Source organism: Dermacentor andersoni, chromosome 4 (genome assembly GCF_023375885.2).
Source record: "Dermacentor andersoni chromosome 4, qqDerAnde1_hic_scaffold, whole genome shotgun sequence".
In the NCBI taxonomy this organism is placed as follows: domain Eukaryota; kingdom Metazoa; phylum Arthropoda; class Arachnida; order Ixodida; family Ixodidae; genus Dermacentor; species Dermacentor andersoni.
Genome location: NC_092817.1, coordinates 144,008,288 through 144,027,929, shown reverse-complemented (window position 1 = coordinate 144,027,929; position 19,642 = coordinate 144,008,288). Strand labels below are relative to the sequence as shown.

Sequence of the window (19,642 nt, the reverse complement as noted above, 5' to 3'; positions counted from 1 at the left end):
TAATAACGGAAAGCGATGCACCTGTGTCAACCAAGGCTTCGGTTCGGACACCTTCAACGCATATCGAAAGTACATTTGACGGGCGCTCCGGAGGAGTTTCACATTGTCCAAAGGATGCAGTTTCCCTCCTGAAGCTGCACCATATAGTTTTCCGGGCGCTGATCGGAGTACGAAGTAGCTGGTCGAAGAGGGGAAGAGGAGCGCCGCGTCGGTGAGGAAGAGCGACGACGCGGGAAACGCAATGAACCGGCAGCGTTGAATTCCTGTGGAGATGTAAACGTCGTGGATAATAATCGTAGTAAGAGCGCCGACATTGTGGTACTGGGCCAGAAAAATCATCCCTTTCAAACCCGTCATAGCCACGCCTTTCATCTTGCTGACAGCGTCGGCAAAACCTTTCAATGTGACCACAGATGCCGCAATAGTAGCAAACCGGTCGATGTGGACTCCATGCGTTGTAAGACAGAAGAGGTGGTGGTCTTGTAGTGATAAGATTCAGGGACATGTGCGATGAAGGTGCCTGTTGTGGTGGCTGCTGGGAGAGTGGTACTATAGAGACAACCTGAGCGTAAGTTGGCGTAGGGATAGGGTGCGGGCTCGGCACTTGCGGGCAGGTCACGGCAGCTATCTCTTCCCTCACAGTATGGCGTAGGCCGCCACCAGGAGGCGTCGTATGGACCTCAGGAGAGGTTGACGAAACTGGGGCGTGCAGTTCCTCACGGACGATGGAGCAAATAAAGGCACGTAGTCCGCTGTCTTTGGACGCCTTGAAACCAGATGTGTCAGGGTGTAAGCGGAGCATAGGAAGCTCATCGACATGCTGACACGTACTGGTGATGTCTGCGATGGTAGTGGGGTTCAGCACTACAAGAAAATTAAATGCCACAGTCATAATACCCTTGAGCAGCTGGCGTACACGTTCACTCTCTGACATCGAGGTGTTCACGCGGCGGCAAAGCGCGAGGACGTCCACTATGTACGAAGTGTACGACTCACCCGAGTGCTGAACACGCTCAGCATGCTTCTTCTTGCCAATATCGGAGCGCATAGACGAGTTCGTGAAAATCTGGTGTAGGTGGTGTTTAAAGGTGTTCCAGTTGACGAAATCGAGCTCATGATTGTAAAACCAAGTTTTCGCGACGCCGGTTAAATAGAAGGCGACGTGAGCAAGTTTTGCAGATTTGATCCAGTGATTAAATTCATTCACGCGCTCGTATAGCTCCAACCAGTCATCAACGTCGTCACCTGGAAGTCCAGCAAACACCGGTGGATCCTTCTGAGGGGTGGTGACCGTTCAAGAAGGGGTTCCCGCAGGAGCAGGCAAGGTGCACATCGTTGTATTGGGCTGCTGGTCTTGGGACATGGTCGAGTGCAGTTGGTAGAGGGGGCGATCCAAGCGGAGCTCCAGGGATGTAGCGTAGGTGAAGCTGGAGAGAGACCGGGAGCGAGAGTGAGTGAGTGAGTGAAGAAACTTTTATTGCAGGTCCGGCGAGGACGCGAACTCGTCGCGCACCTGGCTAGTCCCACGTCGGGACCGGCAGGTCTAGCCCACCGGCCCGGTCGCGGGCACGCCGGACAGCCAGGATTTGCTTTTCTAGAGCGGGGCTACGCAGAAGCGAGTCCCACTCCTCCTTGATGAACTTGGGGTATGTCGACCCGCACTCCCACAGCATGTGCGCTAGAGTGGAGGTCTGCCCGCAGGAGGGGCAGGCGTCGTCGCGATACACGTCCGCGATACACGTCCGGGAGCGAGAGGACGAAGAAACCAGACAGCACACTTCACCACTTGTGAGACAAGGTTTAGGCAGCTAGTCTCCTCTTTATTCTTCCGAGAGCCCCACCACATGGCCCCGAAACGGTGATGATGAGTATGTGCAGGTGAGCATACGAAGCGTATGAATAATGCTCACATTATATATATATATATATATATATATATATATATATATATATATATATATATATATATATATATATATATATATATAATGTTACGCGTGGACCGTTTACTTAAAAATGCAAGGACGATTTACGGAATCGGTAGGCGTTTTTCCTCGAGTGGTCCAAAGATAGGCGGCCGAACGTCGTCCTCCTCTTTCTCCACCCTCCGTCTTTTTTTGTCATTCGCGCTCATTCTGCCTTTTGTTAGAGAGAGAGAGAGTAAAACTTTATTCAATGTAAATAAAATAAGGCACGATGGTCGGAGCCCCTATTCCAGGGCCCCACTGGCACGAGCGGCTCGCTGGGCTTGGTCCAGAAGAGCCAACTGGCTCTCCCGACCCTCGACCGCAAGCCATGCCTCCCACTGCCTATTCCTCATTAGTGGATGTTGGTGTAATATGGGACTGTCTATGTGCGGAGGCCTCCTGGGGCACTCCCATGTGATGTGTTTTAGTGTGGGTGTGTCTGTGCACCACGGGCCCTCGTCAGTGAACTTCGTGGGGTGTATTCTGTGTAGGTGGTGCAGGTTGGGGTATGTATTCGTCTGACTACGACGCCAGTCCCTCTCCTGTTCGCTGTTTAAATCGGAGTGAGGATGTCCAAAACGTCTCCGCTCCTGCCTTTGCTGTAGGAGGATGTCACGAGAATTCGGTGGAAGGACGTCGCTAGGCCATGCCGTTGCTCGGACGTTCAAACCTCGAGCAATACGGTCTGCCCTAGCGTTTCCTGCCAGTCGCTCCTGTGCCGGACACCAGACGATAGTGTGGTGCCCCTCTAGTTGAGTGCCTAAAATTTTGATTATTGATTTGGGTGCCGTTCCTTGTAAAAACAGGCGGCAAGCCGCTTGTGAGACGGATAATATGACAGCCGAATTGGTTTGGCGCTCGGCGTCCTGAATGGCCAATGCGATGGCTGCAGCCTCTGCCACGCATGCCGAGGAGGTTTTGAAGGATGCCGTTATTATGTTGTTGCATGTAGAGATTATGCTGAAAGTGTCTGAGCTGGCTCGACTGGCATCCGAATACGCCCCCGATCCCATGCCGAAACGTTTGTGAAGGGTCTTTGCCCTTGCTCTGCGTCGTCCGGGATGGTACTTGGGGTGCATGTTTTTGGGAATTGGGGCCACCGCGATGTGCGATCGAACATTGCGGTCTATCTGTGCCGTTTCCTCTCCGCAATACTGGGGTCTCAGGGAAAAGCCTAACCTCGCCAATACTTCCCTGCCCTGAGTTGAAGAACAAAGTCTTTCTTTCTGGGCATATAACGTCGCGACTGCGTACTCGTCAAAAGTATTGTGCAGGCCCAGTCCCTCGAATCTCTCTGTGCTAGTGCATTCGGGAAGACCAAGAGCGGCTTTGAAGGCTTTTCTTATTATTGCGTTTGCCTGTTTAATCTCTTGGTTTGTCAAGGCCTGATACGGAAGGGCGTATGTGAGTCGGCTAATTACGAATGCGTGAACCAGGCTGATGGTCTCTCCCTCAGTTAGGCCGTCTCTGCTTCTTGCCACTCTCCTTATCATTCTGGCCACGTTTCCTGTGACCGCCTTTAGTTTTTGTAGGGTGTGAGATGTTCCAGCATTCTGCTGTATCCACATCTCCAATATTCTGAGTGTCTCCACTTCACGAATTGGCACCCCGTCGAGAGTCAGAGTGAGCGGCACCCAGTCCTTCTTTCTTGCGTACTTCGCACGCACCCGAATGAATTCCGATTTTTCGGGTGCGCATGCCATGTCCGCCGCCCTCGCGTATTCCACGACTGCGTCTATGGCCTTTTGAAGGGTTTCTTGCTTGTCCCCGTAGGACCCCTGGTGAGCCCAGAACGTGATATCATCGGCATATATCGCACAACCGAGATTCGGGTGTTTATCTAGCTCCAGGGCTAGCTTTCTCATCCCTACATTGAATAGCAGTGGAGAGAGTATAGCTCCCTGAGGGGTACCTCTGTCGGGACAGTTGAAGGTGTCGGACCTCGTGGAGCCTAATCCGATTGTGGCCGTGCGGTGGCTGAGGAACGAGCGCACGTAGTTATAAATTCGCGATCCGCAGTTCACCGCTTCCAGTCCCTCCAGAATAGCGTGGTGGGAGATGCTGTCGAAGGCCTTTTTGATGTCCAATGCCAGTACAAATTTATCTTCCGACCCTCTGTTGGGGTGCAGGACCTCGTGCTTTAGTAGTAGAAGAATGTCCTGCGCTGACACGTGGGGTCGGAAACCGAACATGTTGTAGGGGAACATATTGTTTAGCTCTATGTGGTTCGAGAGCCGGACCTGCACAACCTTTTCAAAGAGTTTCCCCGCGCACGACGTTAGGGAGATGGGTCGAAGGTTGTTGATGTTACGAGGCTTACCTGGTTTTGGAATAAGAATAATTTTTGCTTCCTTCCATTCTTTTGGAAGGACGCCGTCTTCTGTCCAGACCATGTCGTTAAAGAATTTGGTCAAGCTCTTTAGCGTGTCGTCACTTAGATTGCGAATCATTGCGTTCGTGACCTGATCTACCCCTCGGGTCGTGTTTTTCTTGAAGGAGTGTGCCGCTGCGTAAACTTCTTCAAAGGTTATGGGGGCGTCCAGTTCCGGTTTGTCCTGACCTTCGTAAACGGGTTTGGTGGATTGCGCGGTCGGTACAGTTCCTACGTATATCTCTTTAATTTTGTATATCATGTCAGCTTCCCGACCTTCAAACTCGTTTTCAAGCAGCTTAAGTGTGCGATTCGCGACTGTTTTTGTTCCTCCCGGGTCAATCATACTTCGAAGAATGCGCCATGTTTTCTTTGTAGTCAACGTGCCCCGAAGCGAGTCGCTGAACTGACGCCAATTGCTGTCGCTTAACTTTTGTACGTATTCGTTAGCTTCCTGCGCTAGCTGAGCTATCCGTATCCTGAGTTTACGATTAAGCTTCTGCCTTTTCCACCTTTTTGTGAGGCCTCTTCGGGCTTCCCAGAGATGCAACAGGTGACGATCCACGGCTGGAGCCTCCGTTGTCGTTTCAATTGTTTTGGTGACCCTAGAGTGAATAACTCGGATCTGCTCGGCCCATTCTCCTACGTTCGAGTATAACGTAAGGTCCAACATAGTGGGTCAAGAACTACTGGCGGAAGCCGCTCTTCCGTAATAGCGTCCAGAGCCACACAAGTTCACCACGATCGAAATATACATGTAGGCGACGGCCGTCGTAGCGGATCTTTGATCGGTCCTGCGAAGTCAGGGTGCGTAGCCGAGCAAGGCGTCGCGCTTCTGCTCGACAGAGGATCTTCGTAATGAAGTCATTGTCATGAGTGAAGTAAGGAAACGTGGTATCGAGCGTGTAGCGAGACGGACGAGCATAAAGAAGAAAGAACGGTGAGTAACCGGTAGTCTCGTGTTTTGCGATGTTGAATGCATAGGTGACAAAAGGCAAGACACTGCCCCAGTTCTTACGTGCGGAATCGACATACATTGAGAGCATGTTGACAAGCGTTCTGTTTGTACGTTCAACCAGACCATTAGTTCTTGAATGGTATGGCGTCGAATGCCGGAAGCTAGCTGAACACAGATGAAGCGTCTCTTCAACAGCACCTGCGGTAAATTGTCTCCACAATCGCTGATTATAATGCGAGGAGGCCCATGTCGGAGAATCATGGAATATAATAAGAAAAGATAGAGTTCTGCTGCTGTTGCCGATGACAGTGCTGCCGTCTCACAATAACGGGTCAGGTGGTCTGCACACAGAATAATCCAACGATTTCCGTTGGAGGATCGCGGGAAGGGGCCAAGGGCAACTATACCAATTTGTTCGAAAGGGGCGCTGGAAGGCGGAACTCACTGAAGTTGGCCATGCGGTGTGTTTGAAGGTCGCTTGTAACGCTGGCACTCGGTGCAGCTGGTGACGTACCACTCGGTATCGTGACGCATCTTGGGCCAGTAAAAGCGCTCTTGAGCACGGCACAGCATTCTTGTAGAGCAAGGATGGAAGCATGTTGGCAAGCGTTCTGTTTGTACGTTCAACCAGACCATTAGTTCTTGAATGGTATGGCGTCGAATGCCGGAAGCTAGCTGAACACAGATGAAGGGTCTCTTCAACAGCACCTGCGGTAAGTTGTCTCCCTCGATCGCTGATTATAATGCGAGGAGGCCCATGTCGGAGAATAATGGAATATAATAAGAAAAGATAGAGTTCTTCTCCTGTTGCCGATGACAGTGCTGCCGTCTCACAATAACGGGTCAGGTGGTCTACACACAGAATAATCCAATGATTTCCGTTGGAGGATCGCAGGAAGGAGCCAAGGGCAACTATACCAATTTGTTCGAAAGGGGCGCTGGAAGGCGGAACTCGCTGAAGTTGGCCATGCGGTGTGTTTGAAGGTCGCTTGTAACGCTGGCACTCGGTGCAGCTGGTGACGTACCACTCGGTATCGTGACGCATCTTGGGCCAGTAAAAGCGCTCTTGAGCACGGCACAGCATTCTTGTAGAGCAAGGATGGAAGCATGTTGGCAAGCGTTCTGTTTGTACGTTCAACCAGACCATTAGTTCTTGAATGGTATGGCGTCGAATGCCGGAAGCTAGCTGAACACAGATGAAGGGTCTCTTCAACAGCACCTGCGGTAAGTTGTCTCCCTCGATCGCTGATTATAATGCGAGGAGGCCCATGTCGGAGAATAATGGAATATAATAAGAAAAGATAGAGTTCTTCTCCTGTTGCCGATGACAGTGCTGCCGTCTCACAATAACGGGTCAGGTGGTCTACACACAGAATAATCCAATGATTTCCGTTGGAGGATCGCAGGAAGGAGCCAAGGGCAACTATACCAATTTGTTCGAAAGGGGCGCTGGAAGGCGGAACTCGCTGAAGTTGGCCATGCGGTGTGTTTGAAGGTCGCTTGTAACGCTGGCACTCGGTGCAGCTGGTGACGTACCACTCGGTATCGTGACGCATCTTGGGCCAGTAAAAGCGCTCTTGAGCACGGCACAGCGTTCTTGTAGAGCAAGGATGGCCAGAGGTTGGATCGTCGTACTTGACTAGTACTTGAATACAGAGGCTCTTGGGGACAACTAAAACGTAGCGCGCGCCAGTCGTCTAGGTGCTCTCCTTATACAGGACGACGTCACGCAGTCGAAAGCGGCTATTTCCCTGAAGGCTCGTGTGTGGTCGAGAAGAGTGGTGGCAAACTGCCGTCCTTCTGCTGTTCGGATATGAAGGTACCCATATCAAGGAATTCCGGAGATACAAAGGCGATGTACCGATCCAAGTTGTCGGCGTCGCATTCAGTCGTTGGAAGAGGCATCCGAGAGACGCAACTAGCATCAGCGTGTCGTCGATTGCTCTTGCACGAAACAACAAAATCTACTCTTGTAGACGTAGGGCCCAACGCGCAAGTCGACCAGAAGAGTTAGAAAAATTCACGAGCTAGCACAGTGAATGATTGTTCCTGACCACCGTGAAAAGGCGCCCGTAGAGGTAAGAACGAAACTGTTGCACCACGAAGATGACTGCCAAACAGTCTTGCTCAGTCACTGTTTAATTGCGCTTGGAGCGACCCATGAAGCGGGTAGCGTACGAGATCACGTGCTCACTTCCGCCGATGCGCTGAACAAGCACAGCGCCGGTGCCAACACCACTCGCGTCGGTGTGAACCTCTGTTGGTGCTGAGTGATCGAAGTGGCGAAGAATAGGCTGCGATGTCAAGAGCAACTTTAATTGACTAAACGAAGAGTCTCACTCTGTGGTCCACTCAAAAGGAACGGCTTTCTGGAGAAGGCGCATGGGAGGATGGGCCACGTCGGCAAATCTAGGAATGAATCGGCGAAAGCAGGAGCATAAGCATAAAATTTTCGTATCTGCTTGGCACCGAGAGGTTCCTTAAATGCCTCTACAGCCGCAGTCGTTTGTGGATATGGTCGTATGCCGTCTTTATCGACCTCATGTCCTAGCGCAAGAGCTTGTCGTTCACCAAAATGGCACTTCGATTTCACGACGAGACAAGGTTTCTCCAAGCAGTTCAGCACCAACTCCAGACGCTTGTTATGCTCACTAAATGTTCGCCCGAAGATCACCACGTCGGTCAGGTAGCACATTCAAACTTCCCATTTCAAGCCGCGCAGTATGGTGTCCATGAACCTTTCGAACGTTGCGGGCGCATTGCACAGCCCGAAAGGCATGACGTTAAATTCAACTATACCGCTGGGCGTTACAAATTCAGTTTTTTCCCTTATCGTCACTGTGCATAGGAATTTGCCAATAACCTGTCCTCTGATCATCAGAAGACAAGAAAGAGGCCGCAAGAAGGCACTTAGGGGAAGCAGGTACACGTCTTTTTGGTAATGGCATTTAGGCGTCGGTAGTGAACGCAGAATCGCCTGGTACCGTCTTTCTTTTTCACCATTATCACTGGTGCTGCCCAAGGGTTAGATGATCCTTGGATGACACCTTTGCTTAGAATTTCTTCGACTTGATTGCTGCTCATTTTTCGCTCTGCAGGGGACACACGATAGGGTTTTTGTCGTTTTGGTTGGGCAGACCCTGTGTTTATCGGTGACGAGTTCTAGACGCAGGGATCGATGGTGCGGTGTCGTTCTGCGCGAAGTCGAAAACTGAGGAGGGTTTTGCAAGGAAGGCCACAGACCCCTCACGCTTATGGTTACTGAGTGATTGAGCGACCATGCAAAGGATCTTTGAGTCCACAGAGATCATGTCACCCGCTTCCCCTGTGTCCGCAAGTTCTGTAAGCGCTGCCATGGGTATCGGTGAGTGCTCTTGAAATGTGGCACGCTTTAGGCCTTGAGGCAACACCGTCGCTTCAGTAGAACAATTTATCACCCACAGCCCTGTGCATCCATCCAGCACCGATACCATGCAATGCGGAACCAACACATCTTTCTTTAGGTAGTGCACATGTACAGGATTCACTGCAGCATCAAACGGGTTGCAAGTTGAACAAACAGAAACACGGATCGCGGATAAAGTGGGCACAACTGTATCCTCGGAAACACAAAACAGATGGCGTGACTGAGACCATGTATTTGTTGGCGTTTCGCTGGGTGGTCTTCCATAGCTACGGTGAACTGCATGCCATATAACATGGAGCCAGGAGGTGTACCGCGTTGAACTGGGAACGGTTCCCAAGTACACGCGTAAGATGCTAGGGAGCGTATGTGGAGGTCCGAAAGAAAGTTTTCGACATAGTGTGGTTTGGAATGCCATGATGTCAATACACAGCCACAGGTGCCATTAGCCACAAACCACGAGCGTTTTAATTTCCGATTAGCCCAGCATTTACAATAATTTACCAAAATAAAACGAGCTGTGTGCAGATTTTAGCTGTCGCGGCCCTCTTTCAGGCCACAGGTATAGGCTGGGCTAATTGGAAAATTAAAGCTCGATGTCTCAAGCTCAAATATTAGGTTTGGCTGAGTCATGATATCAGGGCTGCCCAGAAAGTTTTCCCTACACATTCATGTTTCACCCTGAAAACAGTGACACAAGAACAAATATGTACGGAATAAAGAGCTGTTTTAAACACGCCATAGCGCTTGGCGTTAGGGACGTAAGTGAACCTTTTTGGGTTGACTCCTGTTCGCTGGGCTCTCATTGAGAGGTGAAGGATAGGTACACTGCGTTGTTGTGGGCGAAGCTTGTTTGTAATACTTAGATGATAACTGATTCCAATTCAAACACAATTTGCATATTATGCGACAGCCAAATCGGGTTCGCTTTATTTCCGTGGCCTCAAGCGGTTTTGCGTCTCTTAAGCGGCTGTCTTCTGTAGAAAGCTGGGGCCGTATAACGTAAAACTATTACAATATGTTTTGATTCCAAACTCCTGACGTGAAATTTGCGCAACCGCCGACGCAAGCATCGGGTGGTCACACGCAGGGTTGTCTGATCAAACCAATAAAATGCTCCCCTCGTTCATAGGACGTCACTTTTTTTTGCTTGAAAAACGAATAACATTGAATGCACTGAGCGGCTTGTCTGATATAATTGGCTCACAAGAGGCGAGGAGCGTGCTCAAGTGGAGAGGGATTCGATGGCGACGAGCCACTGCACTGAATATCGATAACCGGATGAAGAGGGAAGAGGGGGAAGAGATATCCAGCTTATATGCGCAGATCCCGCGTTCTTTAAACTTTTGTTGCCGGCTATACATCTGGGCCTGTATACTTTCAGTTTGTGTAATTTGGCACTATCATTGCTTTAGTATGTTTGATTTTCTCGTCGTTTCTTTGTGTGTGTGCGTGTGTGCGTGTGCGTGTGCGTGTGTGTGTGTGTGTGTGTGTGTGTGTGTGTGTGTGTGTGTGTGTGTGTGTGTGTGTGTGTGTGTGTGTGTGTGTGTGTGTGTGTGTGTGTGTTAGCGTAATGAACTACGTATTTACGCGAATTCCCGCCCGCTAAGGAATACCCTAACCAAGGAGCATTTTCTGCATTAAAAAAAGCGGAGTCTCTCTAGTCTGTCTTGTATTAATCTTAGGACGCGGCTTTCATCGTGCGCCGCTGATATAACTCTAGGATCAGCGGAGGAAAAATGTATTAGGATTAATTTTGGCTAGATAAGACTTCATGGAATTGACTTTCGGTCTCTGATGGGTCTCTGGAGGACAACTATAAGTATTCTTGCCCACAGCGAAGGGCTTTACACTTATTTTTGTTCCTCTCTTTGCTTACTGCTCCTTGCAGATGGCGGCGCAATCACTTCAACTACTTCAAAAAACTGGGAATACCCGGCCCGACACCAAATTGGATATGGGGAAACTTGTTGGAGTACCACTCCATGGTAAGACGAGAGAAAGCGTACTATATGTCTCGTAATTGTGCATCATCGTAATTATGTACATATCCTGCCACTACACTTTCGTCATTTTATTATCTCTTTACACGGTAAGTTTACTGTATTATTATCTCTTTACGCGGTAAGTTTACTGTTCTCTGGAAGGTCCCCTCTACAACTCTAACTGTGCGTGACAGTGTTAACGTTACGTTGTTCTTTATACTAGAAACCGATATGAAGCGCATTTGCTATGTATTTCAGAAAGGCGCTAAGACGCGTCGTTGCGCGAATTTTACACTGCATAGTGCTGGCGTTGTAATCCCGGCCTGTAAAACGTAAATAAATGTTTTAATTATCATTTTTGGGCTTGATTTCCCAGACATGATGACATTATTTGGACGAGACATCGAAATGCATAATCGACTAACTCACAAAAATTCGTTCATTCTCAGGATGACGACAGTTCCGAGATATTAATTCCCGTACTTTACGAACAAATACATTGGCGATACAGTTACTCTTGTGCATGAATGCTTAAAATGGCCTCTCGTTAAGCAAGTGATAGGCACCAGGCGGCCGTCGCAAGGCGCCAGCGGTGCGTCGGCGACGTGCTGGCGAACAGCGTCGCCAACGGCAGAAGTCAGAGCACTGGCATGTGAAGCAGACGACGGGACGACGGCACTCGTGGTGCTTCAAGTGCTTTCGCACTGCGAGTTCTAAGTCCTGACGTGCTGGAAAACACATTCTCGTGTATCTGCATTTGAGACAGTTCGCCTCTTGTACTAGGCAGGCCACATTCATGGCACCAGAATAATATATAAAGTAGAAAATTAGGGCACATTGCGATGCAAATGCGCCCCGCCAACAGATATCACAGTGGTAAGCCAAGACGTGTAGCTCCAGCATTTATATTCCAGATGTTATTTTGCTGTACACGTTAACATTGTCGCGTGCTCAATCATTTATATAGAGGAAGAGCAGAAAAAGAAGTTACAGTGACGTTTGACTTCGTGAACGCGGGTGACGCGGAAGCGCAATGGTGCTATAGTGCACAAGACGATATCGGCCCTCGGTGCGCCTAGACGCCTACACTGTCCGCATCGCAGATCGTACTTGAGACAGGGCTCGCGTGGCAGTGCCATACGCAGCAGCCGCCGGAGTAGAAGCAAACATTCGCTTACTATCTAAATTACCAAGCATGGAGTAAGCGTGCACAGGCAAACGTGAACAGTTCACGCTCGATGACCGCGTACGCTTGCTGTTAAAACGCTGGCGTGAAGAATCGTGGCAGCAGCAGGGAGCGAAGTGACCTTCGTGGCTGTCTATCGCTTCGACGAAAACTGAGCGGTGAGAACACAGCGCACACAAAGCTACGAGCCGTCGGCCCACCTAGACTGTGCTCTTGAAGCAGATCGCATTAAAATATGACCTTCAACATCGCATTTGTACACTTTAAGGGCTTTGCGTGGAAGATATTGGGCTAAGAGGCTTTTGCTGCTACAGAAGTGCATCGCGAAGACTGTTCTGATTTTCTCGTCAATCCTTAAATGTCGAAGAATTTGTTAGAAGACTAGAAATATTAGAAGAGTGACTGCAGTGGTTATGAGGCATAACACTTAAGCTTGTGAGTGCACCATTCGGCTCCAAAAGCAGTAGAGCAGTGGCGAAGCCAGTTCACGCATAGATGGTCAAGTCGAAACCATGATGCGGCAGGAAAAGCAGGGCGATGTTCAAGCCGTACGTATGCTTATCATGCCGACGCCAACTGTAGTCCAGCACTTCTACAACGAATGCCTCTAGAACCGAATGACCTGTATAACGAGGGAATAGCTCCGTCCCTGTTCTTGTCCCCGCCGCAGACAGACTCCGCTCACGCAGTGCTTTGTTTCCATATATGCTATTGGTGGACGCGCTCTCCGCATGCCATCGGAGAGCAGACGACGGCGCGCTACTCTGTCACCATCTCGTAGCATTCGTCGCCGCAAAGCAGGTGTTGCGCGGTACTACGCTTTATTATGACGCTTCCACAATACCCTCCTCCTCCGCTTTCCTCCTCAGGCTCTCTTCGCTCCGCGTTTGCTCTTTCATCTTTCGTTGTCCATGTTCGATCGGTTACGCCGGCGCTCAACGCAGGAACGGGCGCCTAACAGCTGCGCTATAAAACGATGGACAGGAAAAGGAGACGCACGTATCCCTTCATTTTTCTTTTCCTTTCTTTTTTGTTTCTTGAGCTACACATGATCGCGCATGTGTCGGTAAGTCGCCGTTCTCTCTCCGTTGTTATTATTTTGTGTTTGCAATGTTCAATCATTCTCAATACCTTAGAAACTAGCCCAATCTTTAATCATGGTCAATTTTACACAGCTTAGCGCTGCGAGAGTCGTCGGCTCCGGCAAATGTGAACACTGCGGTGTGTTTGCGTTCGCCGTCGATGTGCAGCAAAAATTCATGTGCCGGACGCAACTAGAATTAGGAAGCGTGAGGAAGGAAAATATATCCGAAAAGGAAGACCGATGCTCTGATAAGACGGCAAAATGGCAACTATACATCTCAGTGTTCGACTTCGTAGCCCAAACGCCGGAGCCGTCACAGCTTGCAGGCGAAGACAGGCACATCCCATGGGACCGGAAGCTCTAGCATATCAACGGCTTCTTTATTAATTTTATAAACACTAGACCGTAGCAAATGTACAGTGTTTGAAACGCAATACTCGGAGCGCGCGGCGGCCACCATCTTTTTTTCTTTTTGCGCCACAGGTTAGCACTCGGTGGTCGCCGTGGGATCATATGCAGTCACAATGCCTCACGAAGTTTCTCGCTTTCAGTGTATACCAGGATGCATCAGCTCGGTGTCCCCAGCGCTTACAGCCGGTACAAAAAGCATCGGCAACCATGCGCTTCGAGTATCGCGTTTCAATTGCAGAGCACAGTGTACAGTTCCCTACAGACCGCGCGTATTCAGTCTTTCCGACGTCCCATCTGGTGAGGCCGCGATGAAAAACGATTGAAGTCAATGGCCTAGCCAGGTTCAGCCATGTTTCAGTAACTGTTCGTGCACCCAAGAACGCAACATGTTCGATCAGTTTTGGTTTCACTTGGTATTTATAGGCAATGCAAAACAGAAAAAGAAAGTTACAGCGACGTTTCACTTCGTGAATGCGGGTTGCGCGCAAGCGTATAGGTGCTATAGCTAGACGGCGCTATTGTCTCTTGGTGTGTCTTGAAGCCTACACTGTCCGCATCACAGATCGCATTACGACAGGGCACGCGGCCGCGCCGCACGCAGCAGCCGCCGGAGTAGAATACCCCGTTGCAAACATTTGCTTACTATTTAAATTACCTATCATGGCGTCAGCGCGTACAGGTGAACAGCAAGTGTCCTCACTTGATGACCGCGGACACTCGCTGTCAAAACTCTGGCATGAGGAATCGCGGCAGCAGCAGCGAGCGAAGTGACATTCGTGCTGCCTATCGCTTCAACGCTAACTCTGTGGTGAGAACGCAGTGCACGAAAAGCTACGAGCCATCGGCCCACCTACTCTGTACCCCCAAACTAGATCGCTTCCAAGATAAAGCGCGCGCGACCTCGCGCCACCGAAGTGCAACGCCCCCGCTCCCTCCCCTCCTCCGGTGCCATGGTGCAATGCGTCCGACGGAACACGGCGAGATTCCTTCCCTTGTGCACGCCAGATTGAGCCGCCAGCGTCGGCTCACTGTCGCACGCTTTCACTCGCACGCACGACGTACGGCGTGCGAGGATGACGTTGCCATTAGGCAAATCCACCACGTATGCATTGCAAAGAAAACCAGTAGCAGTCGCCAGGGGAGGTCAGCCCAGTGCGAATCCACCGGCTTTCCTCCGCCGCTACGCTATGCCTCGTTTCTCCATCTGGACTTCGTTCTTTACGCACACGTTCCTCTAGGTTTCACTACTTTGCCGCGCGTAGAACGTGGTCCTTCGGGCTATACCCGGCGCGCGATTTTCATCAGCTCTAGGCGCCTTCCTCGTTCGCATGCTTGGCTGCCTCAGGCAAACACAGCCGATCTGAAGAGGTGGCCAGTTATGCTTGCGCGTAAAAATGACGGAACATGTTAAAACAACGTGCCTGGCGGCAGCAGCTGCTGAGCCCGGCCCGCCATCGCATGCCATTACATTCGTCGAGCCACCGCATGAAGGCGCCACCGGTCCAAACTTCTCCCGCGCTCGGTGACTGGAACGGCAGTGCATTTTTACAAGTTTGATGGCGCATGTCTCGAAAATGAAGTTATCCGCAAGGTTCATTTCAAGTAGATATGCCTTGCAGTCTCACCAGCTACAGTTTGTAAATTGCAATATGTGATGTAAGGTAATTAGTTAAAAACTTAATTATCCAAATTTTGTTGAATAATACGCTATGCATTTCGATTTCGCGTGCAAGTAATGTCCGCTTCTTCGAGTAGACCAGCTGAAAGAGTAGAGTTGTGCTGTCTACCACAGGCAATTTTTAAAGTTATTTAAAAAACTTTGCAGAAACGCATGGTATGCCAAATACACTGTCAGACGCCGTGTGGTCGTCATGAACATTTTGGTTTTTGCACGGACTAGTATGAAGGCTACATCGACTGTAAGACTGACCATTGAAAGAGATGGCCGGATGGCTCCATAAAAGGCACAGCAAAATCTATCAGTAAAGTTAGAAAGCTTTTCTTAAAAGGAAGCTTTAGCTCAGGGTCAACTCACAATTTTCTTATTCTTGTGCACGCAAAATGCAGGAATACATTTGGAAAACAACCGCTAGGCAGATTTGAATTTGAGAAAGGGGGTAAAATTCTGGCAACTGCAGGAAGCAAAAAGCTGATTTAAGACGTCAAATTTATTGCATACCTCTTAGAAGGTTAGTAAGTTAAAAAAGAAGGGAAGCACGACGTTCACAAATACGTAATTCTGCACCAAACGCAGATATCGTAGCTCTCTGAACAGCATTCACTAAAGTATCTTAAGCAGACAAAAGTTATTTATAGATTTACAGCTTGCGCGAAATTGCTACGATGTTTACAAGGAATTTGCAAAAACCCTACTCACTAATGATTACTCGCTGAGAGCGGTGTCTGAGAGCGGTGTCTAATGTATTAATGTCGTCCGATCTGGATGCATTGTTAGGGGCAGTCTACAGAATTGAGATATCACTATTTATTTGATATTTACAGAGCTGTAAACTATATATGATATTTTGTTTTTTCTACTTTTCTTGGTCAAAATTTTTTCTTGTTGGAGTTTTTGTGCAAAACGATTGGTGGCGTAAAACGATCCTCTTCCTACAGTCACTAGATTTCAATTACCTTTTTTTTAATGCAATCGCCCTCGTCTTAATCGGTGCTATGGATGCCGAGAAAAATTGTTTCTCCGTTCTCATGTACTTCATCACCATCATCACCATCATCATGGTTACACCTACTGCAGGGCAAAGGCCTCTCCCATACTTCTCCAACTACCCCGGTCACGTGCTAATTGTGGCCATGTAGTTAGGTAGAAGCTATTGGCGTTCACATATTCATGTCGTGACCAGGATTCGGAAGGGACTCGGCTGCGTGAAACAACGATAATAACGTGGGGGCATCTTTGCCAGAAGGGGAAGCCATGCAGAAAATATGTCGGAAATGCGTTCTGTGACGTCGCGGCTTTCAAGGCTCGTTCAAACTGAGATATTAGGCCGACATGGCGGTGCGTCATCTATTTGGGCGACGGTACGTGGAGCCGGAAGTCCCTCTCCGCACCGAGAAGTTGCAGACTGACTGCTGCGGCCGCTGCCTACAGAGTTCCTAAGACCAATAATGCGATCCAGCAAATCAGCCTTTTGCGGTATACTTAGAAAAGAGCACCGACCGCATTCAAGCTCGCGATCTCGTAGTCATCTGAGAAAGCTGTGTCGGCTGCCGCGGTGGTAGAGTAGTGACAGAGAGTAGTGGTAGAGTAGTAGAATAGATACGGTGACAAATTACCTGCATGGTTATGAACAAGCTCCACGCGAAGTGCTCGTAAAGTGCGATACTTAGTTGAAATATATAACGGCGTGCAAACTCCCTGCGAGCGCTGAAAAGTGCGAATAAAGGAATGTGTGCAGGGAATAGTATACGAGCGGGCATACTTAATGCGTACTCGATATATCGTGCTCTCTCCTTCTTGTCGTCGTGTTTCAAGAGCTAGTGGCCCTGGTGGTGCGAAGGGCAAGCGGTATGAACGACAGGTTATTTCGGCGGCAGGAAATTCCGCGCCGCTCTAGACGCCGAATGTCGCAGTGCGGACGAGCCATGAACCTCTGCGGCCTTCTGAGCTCGTGAGTCAATATTTCGGACTCCTAGCAGTATTTGCTCTTGTTTTACGTGCACTATGCCATGAATAGCCTCCACGGTCAGCTCAAAGTACCCGTATGCCGTCTATGCTCTTTTAACGAATAATGGCAGAGAATGAGTAAGTCTTATCCGTCAATGAACTACACACTTTGTTTGAAGCCTTGTAGTTATCCGAAGGTGATAACTGTGCTCCTGTGATTTCTTGGCAAACAGGAAAGCTACAAGGTCGTCGGCAAGTGGATCGAGGAATACGGCAGTGTGTTCGGGTGAGCTGCTTTCATCCGTTTTTCGGCGGCGATATATCACACAATAACGATTTAAATATGTATGCAAGTACAAGGTGGCCGAGATTCGTTCGTAAAGTTTGCTTGCATCTACACCCCAACATGGCGAAGCGCCGGTGCCTGCAGCGCTTTCATTACTGTGACGCATTCTGATTGCATTCGGTAACGTTTCCGTTATGCAAATTAACGAGCTTCCAGCTTTTTTTTTTTTTTTTACTGACCTGTAGACTTCGGCCCTTTTTTTTTTTTGGCACGGTAGTTCGAAATCACAGCATCTGTGAGCTTGATCGTTTTCGTTAACATACGCTCATGTGGATTGAGCGGCTGCTGAAGATCCACGGGCATATCGTAATCATCATCAGCACCAATATCTTCATCAACAACAATTGATTAATTCATAATTTACGCACATATTTGTGCAATACGAGTAGGCAGTCGAAATTCGCAAAGTGATAACTGTCAAGGGGACCTCCTAACAAAAAAGTGCTCAGAGGGTCAGCACCGTGAATGAGCAGACAGTGCCGGTGGCGGGATAAAAATACATTATACAAGATATACATGAAAATTATGCCAAATAATAACGATATTTACAGGTTGTTTAAAACAGAGAAAGCATAAGTAGGAACACAAACATGACAAACAGATAAATTACCTAATTAGTGAATTTTGAGACGTCGACAAAATGCTACAATGTTCGTAATTTTAAATCCAAAGGTAAAATGTTGCAAAGCGATATACCTGAAAGTACTGCTCTCATTCGGCCATAATTAGTTCCTACTTTCGGTAAGAGCAGATTATGGCTTGTGGAAAGCCTGGGGTAGTCAGTATTCACAAGATTAGTATTCGTAAGTCTGGGAATACATAATTCTTGAGTTATAAGAGGAGGCATGATGTTCAATAATTCATGACTAAAACGTTTGCGCAGAGATAAAAGGCAAATGTTACGAAAAATGGGGCCGAAGGAGATGAAGATGTGTCCAAGGCGATCAGTCTTAAAGCTTGCTTTCACAGAAGTTCAACTTGTCCAAGATGCGGCCAATACGCATTGCCCTACGAGAATAGGCAGTACGATAGATGACTATTAATAACTGCATGATATAAAGAGAGAAGGATATCTGTTTTAAATTAAGACTAAGTTTCGGTAATAACATGAATGCCGAAGGAAACGTTTTGAATCAGGAACTGAGCGTACTCCTAGAATTTGAACTATTTGTCTAATACGACTCCAAGAAATTTCGCAGACTCAGACGTACGAATAGGGTGTCCATTAAGTATTGATGAATAACAAGAACTAAGGCGACCCCAAGACTGATAGTTGGGGAACACGTATATTAGTGAATTTTTGCTTGAAAGACAACAATAATTTTCCTCAACAACCCGCGTCCCATTGGTAAGATAGCTTGGAATCTAGTAAATCAAGTAATCTAGAAATGTAGGAATCAAGTAAAGGTGGTCGAGATATACCGTAACAATAAAGTTTATAAAGAAGGGTGTGTGAATAATTGTATCGAATGCCTTAGCGAAATCAATAAGCACAGGGTCAAAAAGTAGGCCCTCAGCTATTGCTAGTTTAATGCCCCTATGAGACGGGCCCTCGCAAACTCCTTTTAACTGCATTGGCTTCATCTGAAGAGAGATGTGCTCGGCGTCACACGGTCTCCGTTTCTCTAAGGGAGTTTCGTGGAGCTTTTCGTCAAGAGAGATCGGCGATCTTCCTCGGCGGCAGAAAGGCGTACTCTTGTGCCCGAACTGGTTGTTGTAAAACTAATAATTTCATTATTGTTTGCATTACAAATAATGTTGCACGTGTTTTGAAGGTTTCTATTGAACTAAATAAAAGTTCAAGTACAACTCAGCAACACTTATGCTTGCGGCTGCACAACACTCTCGAGCTAGGTCACTTGGCGCCATGTCTTTCTCCTCCTTGTCGAGGAGTGCTCGGTGCAGTCACTAATGATTCAGCATCGGAACAGTATACACACAATAAAAGGAAAGCTCACGAGGTCACCATGCATGAAATGCTGCATTTTGGGTATTGTCTGCAGCAGTTCGGGTAGCAGAACGCAGAGCCTCTTCGACCCGCCGCAAAGGAAACACAGATAAGCACATGGTGGATAGCGTCTCTGTCAGCGCTGCTATATTTAGCGAGCGCGCTTTGGAATCTGAGCGCGCTTTGGAATCTTTGGAATTTGAACGAAATTTAAGTTCTTCGCGTCAAATTTATTGAATAATATTTTTATTGAACGACCTCTAACTAAAAAAGCTGCGAGTGTAATTAGAAGTTACATGCTTGTACTTGTACGAAAACCAACCACCGCTGAATGCGCCTCTGGCGGGGTCTTTTCAAA

General features: G+C 48.5%; 1 protein-coding gene across 3 annotated transcripts in view; it reads left to right on the top strand.

Annotated features, from left to right (window-relative positions):
- Positions 1 to 19,642, top strand: part of LOC126537862 (cytochrome P450 3A2-like) — a 69,817-nt gene that overhangs the window by 4,860 nt on the left and 45,315 nt on the right. For all 3 annotated transcript variants that reach the window (XM_050184957.3, XM_055074498.2, XM_050184955.3), the window contains exons 2-3: positions 10,591 to 10,687; positions 17,224 to 17,276. In XM_050184957.3, the coding sequence (XP_050040914.1) occupies positions 10,591 to 10,687; positions 17,224 to 17,276 (150 nt within the window). The remainder of the gene's footprint in view (positions 1 to 10,590; positions 10,688 to 17,223; positions 17,277 to 19,642) is intronic.